The 5,794-nt window shown below is 45.1% G+C and overlaps 1 protein-coding gene across 1 annotated transcript in view; it reads left to right on the top strand.

Annotated features, from left to right (window-relative positions):
* Positions 1 to 965: 965 nt before the first annotated feature.
* Positions 966 to 5,794, top strand: part of parp6b (poly (ADP-ribose) polymerase family, member 6b) — a gene marked incomplete at both ends in the record, with an annotated part of 37,539 nt that continues 32,710 nt past the window's right edge. The window contains one exon of the mRNA XM_080847553.1: positions 966 to 1,117. Within this exon, the coding sequence (XP_080703679.1) occupies positions 966 to 1,117 (152 nt within the window). The remainder of the gene's footprint in view (positions 1,118 to 5,794) is intronic.

The following is a 5,794-nucleotide window of genomic DNA, read 5'->3' as shown; positions in this document are numbered from 1 at the left end:
ACCACCTCTTACATTCCATATTTAAGCCTATTCGCATTTATTAGCATTGTTGTGTTCTATTTTTTTAAGGGGTATCAGGGGTCTTGTATGTAAGTGGATTTGTGAGTAGAGCAATAAATCTAAAGTATGTTGTTTAAGCATCAGATTTGCACTCTGCTGTGAGAGGAAACTAATGTAGAATCTCTTTAATTTGTTTAAGTCGATGAGTTGGGGGTCATGCGTTGGGGGTCATGTATTGGGGGTCATGAGTTTAAGTCGATGAGTTGGGGGTCATGTGTTGGGCGTCATGTGTTGGTTTGTTGTGAGGGTGGTCATGTCTTGGGGTTCATGTGTTTGGGGTCATGTGATGGGGGTCATGTGTTGGGGGTCATGTGATGGGGTCATGCGTTGGGGGTCATGTGTTGGTTTGTTGTGAGGGTGGTCATGTCTTGGGGTTCATGTGTTTGGGGTCATGTGATGGGGGTCATGTGTTGGGGGTCATGTGATAGGGGTCATGTGTTGGGGGTCATGTGTTGGGGGTCATGTGTTGAGGTCCATGTGTTGAGGTCCATGCGTTGAGGTCCATGCGTTGAGGTCCATGTATTGGGGTCATGTGTTGGTTTGTTGTGAGGGTGGTCATGTGAGGTCATGTATTTAGGTTGAAGGGGGTGGTTGAAGCGAGTCAAAGGAAAGCTGATAAATCCATATGTGTCAAGCAGGAGTAAAACCAGCATGTAATATATTACTTAGCAATTATAATCACACCATATCAGAGTGTAGGCTGTACACTGTAACACTGTACAGGCTCTGCTTGTTCTATATAGTTCATCCGGTGATCAGCACCTGTTATCTTACAGTGTGAAATTGTTCTCATACATGTCAGTGAAAACAGAAGCAAAAGCACATCCAGTGTAGGCTGCGACCCCCCCCACAACTCATGGGACCCCCCGCCAGCTGGCCGGATCACTTGGGGGGGGACTTTAGTGATGGCGCCCCAGGGACAGGTGACGGCTCCACCCAGAGCTTCTGGCATGTCCCACAACAACCAGCTGCTCCACCCACGGCCTACTGCACCCACTCAACCCAGCCCTTCTGCCCTCAAAGCATCAGATGTTGGCTGCCAACAGATCAACGAGCGGTAATGAGTGGTTCAGCCCAAGGACACTGATGAGGCTATTATAAGATAGATGAGAATATGGTCATTTAAGCTTTGATTGAGGTGTAAGCTATTGGTTGGACGAGTACAGACACCACTGAGGGTTGACCTGGAAGCTGGGGCACGAAATACATGGCCCAACCCAGTGCACGTGGAACACAGGTATATATGGAACACAGGTATATATGGAACACAGGTTCACATAGAACACAGGTGTATATGGAACACAAGTACAGATGGAACACAGGTTCACATGGAACACAGTTATATATGGCTCACAGGTACAGATGGAACACAGGTATATATGGAACACAGGTTCACATAGAACACAGGTATATATGGAACACAAGTACAGATAGAACACAGGTTCACATGGAACACAGGTATATATGGCTCACAGGTACAGATGGAACACAGGTATATATGGAACACAGGTTCACATAGAACACAGGTGTATATGGAACACAGGTGTATATGGAACACAGGTTCACATGGAACACAGGTATATATGGCTCACAGGTACAGATGGAACACAGGTATATATGGAACACAGGTTCACATAGAACACAGGTGTATATGGAACACAGGTGTATATGGAACACAGGTACAGATGGAACACAGGTATATATGGAACACAGGTTCACATGGAACACAGGTCAATATGGAACACAAGTACAGATGGAACACAGGTATATATGGAACACAGGTTCACATGGAAGGTGTATACGGAACACAAGTACAGATGGAACACAGGTGTATATGGAACACAGGTTCACATAGAAGGTGTATATGGAACACAAGTACAGATGGAACACATGGTTCACATGGAACACAGGTATATATGGAACACAAGTACAGATGGAACACAGGTTCACATAGAACACAGGTATATATGGCTCACAGGTACAGATGGAACACAGGTATATATGGAACACAGGTTCACATAGAACACAGGTGTATATGGAACACAGGTGTATATGGAACACAGGTACAGATGGAACACAGGTATATATGGAACACAGGTTCACATGGAACACAGGTAAATATGGAACACAAGTACAGATGGAACACAGGTATATATGGAACACAGGTTCACATGGAACAAAGGTAAATATGGAACACAAGTACAGATGGAACACAGGTATATGTAGAACAGAGGTACACATGGAACACAGGTACATATGGAACACAAGTACAGATGGAACACAGGTATATGTAGAACAGAGGTACACATGGAACACAGGTACATATGGAACACAAGTACAGATGGAACACAAGTACAGATGGAACACAGGTATATATGGCACACGGATAAACATAGTATAGAGCCCTACCCTGTTTATATTCTTTACACATACAGTTGCAATCAAAATTTCTTTAACCCTATTGTGTATTAGGCTTATTGGCAAACTGTACAATTTTTCAGCTGTTTGCAATAAACAAAGTAGACAAGAACAGTTGAAATAGTTCAATACAACTAATATTACTTGGTTCCATCCAAATTCAACACAAAATACTACTTTTAAACACTAATGCAGTCTCAAAATTATTCAACCCCCTGTCTCAAGCACACCTGGTGCAACTAATCAAGGGCTTCATTAGTTCAGGTGTGCTTGAGATGGAACACATAACTACCTGGACTGGCAAGGGGTTTGTTGAGACTGACGTTTGATTGCATGTCAGAAATAAACTGATGTGGCAGAAAGAGGAAGCTATCAGCGGCTGCAACCAGATTCCTGAGTAGGCAAGTGGTCAAAAACCCTTGAGTGACTGCAAAACACCTGCAGCAAGACTTGGTGGCAGCAGGCACTGAGGTTTCAGTTTTCCACAGTAAGGTGCATACTAAACACTGAAGGGTTCCATGCCCGGACTCCAAGACGCACACCACCACTGACCCAAAAGCACAAGAAAAGTCGGCTCCAATATGCTGAAAACCATATTAATAAGCCACCAAAGTTTTGGAATTCTGTTCTGTAGAGCGATGAAACAAAACTGGATCTTTTCGGGCCTATGGATCAGCGGTATGTCTGGAGGAAGAAGAATGAAGCATGTGCTGAAAAGAACACCCTGCCTACGGTGAAGCATGGCGGTGGCTCAGTGATGCTCTGGGGCTGCTTTGCTGCCTCTGGCACTGGAATACACACACACACACAGAGGTATATGACACACAGATATATGACACACAGGTATATGACACACAGGTAAATGACACACAGGTATATGATGCACAGGGGGAGAACATTATGCACAGGAGGACGTGATGGACAGATAAATGATGCACTGGAAGACATGACTGTGTATATTACTGTCTACAGTGTGCTTGCTCTTGGGATTTAGGGACTGTTCCTACTTGTGGGCCCATTTCCTATAGGCTAGGCCTCCATTTTGTCATGATGTTTACGTAATGTGTGCTACTTTTGGAATGATTATTATGTCTCATATTATGGCTCATGACCAGACAGCAACAGAGCCCTGCAGTGAGGGGTATGAGCACAGCCCCGAGCTTAGAAAGCCCACGTAAGGCACACACACACACACACACACACACACACACACACACACAGACACACACACACACACACACACACACACACACACACACACACACACACACACACACACACACACACACACACACACACACACACACCAAGCCCACGTAAGGCTCCTCCGGGTACAGTATGTTCACATGTCACACATGACACAGAGTCCTGTTACCCCGCCCCCCCCCCCTCCACCCACCCGCCTAGTCAGATTTATCCGTCCATCTGTGAGGGACTGTCTGTCCACTCCCGCTCCTAAAATACACACGTCCATCTCACGCCATGCTACCCATATATGAGCCACCAGCTCCAGTTTCCCAGCTGATTCGTTTCGCCATCTAACATGACATAGGCCAGAATCACCTGATGTTCTAACCTCAGACCCCAGAGATGTCCGACAGGCTCATGTTAAGTTTTATGTCTGTTAGCTTTCAGCGGAGTGTTCAAATCTTGTAATGTGTGTTATCATCTCAAAAGACGGTATATGGCAACGGTAACGCACAGACACTTTTGTCACATCCTTCATTCTTGTTTGGATCGCCGTTTGCCGGTTCAGCATCCTTTAAAGTGTCTGACTGATCACTGATTGGTCATCTAGGACAGGTGGTCTCATTGGTCGGACGCATCACAGTGTGGTCCATCGCGGCAGATGCTAGATGCTGATACGTGTCACACACACACACACTCACGCATACACACACACACATTCATGTCTTCACACTTATTCATGTCTTTCAGGAAGCCTGCCACTTGATCTCACACGTTCTCTCACGATCTCTCACGTGCTTCCTCATTCTGCTCTACCTACCAAATCTCTTTTCATTCTTTTCAAGCGATCAACCCTTCCCCTCTCGATAGGCTATGGGACTCTCTCTCTCTCACTATAAATAACTGTAGAAGTATAGAACGCCCATGATCATACCTGCTCCATCCTCACCACATCACAACCACATCAGACCCTAACGTCTTCCTACTGTGTGCTTTGTGAGCTCACTCACACCCTCAGTAATAGGCTGGATGCTCTCTGCTCTGTCTCTCACACCCTCAGTAATGGTGGATTGGATGGATGGGCATTGAATGGATGCTCTCTAGGCTGTCTTCTCTCATCTGCTCTTCTTCACACGGGATTCTGCTCTGAATAGGCACCTCTTTCAGAAGACGATGCTTTCCGTACAGGATTCCGGAAGGTAATGGACAACCCCAATGATTCTGGATGCGGTATAACTTAAAGGACAACCCCAATAATTTGGGTTGCGGTATAACTTAAAGGACAACCCCAATAATTCGGGTTGCGGGAAAACTTAAAGGACAACCCCCAATAATTCGGGTTGCGGTATAACTTAAAGGACAACCCCAATAATTCGGGTTGCGGTATAACTTAAAGGACAACATCAATAATTATGGTTGCGGTTTAACTTAAAGGACAACCCCAATAATTCTAGTTGCGATATAACTTAAAGGAGTCTTCAGCTTCTGATGGAATCGTTTTGTGATTTTGTTTTGTGATTTTTATTTTGTTTTGTTCGTCTGTGGAGACTTAAAGACAAGCAGTGTGCTGTGTGTGGACTGTGTGTGGACTGCGTGAGGACCTGCTGCAGCTGTTGAGCGTGTGTGTCTGACAGTCTGACACATGGGACTTCATCCCAGGGGGGCTGATTGTGCCTGAAGCAGCTCTAGAATTGTGCCAGGCTATGTTTGTAACATGCAATCAAATCTACACTGCAAGGTAGGCACAGGGCTCCATGACCAAAACAGTCACCGTGCTTGGTCACTCGCCAGGTGCTGGGTGTCACTGTGCCTGGGCTGCATCCTCCTGTAGGGTGTGATGTGATTGTAATGTGATTGTAATGTGATTGTAATGTAATTGTAATGTGATTTGAATGTGATTTGAATGTGTTTGTATTACACTGTTGATCATTGTAAGTCATTAAGGAATTGCTGTAATGTTTTTGGGAATATGGAATAAAGACTGGAAGAAAGTGGTAAAGAGAGGAACGGGGGGGGGATTAGGGGGGAGTGAAGGGGGAACACAAACAGCATCTTGAAAAGAACACCATATGATACCATGTACCCATGTACAGCACATACTGTACATATATGCATACTACTTGCACAC

The sequence above is a fragment of the Sprattus sprattus genome, assembly GCF_963457725.1.
Source record: "Sprattus sprattus genome assembly, chromosome: 11".
Classification (NCBI taxonomy): Eukaryota; Metazoa; Chordata; class Actinopteri; order Clupeiformes; family Clupeidae; genus Sprattus; species Sprattus sprattus.
The sequence above is the reverse complement of the archived record's forward strand: the minus strand, read 5'-3'. Positions and strand labels throughout refer to the sequence as shown.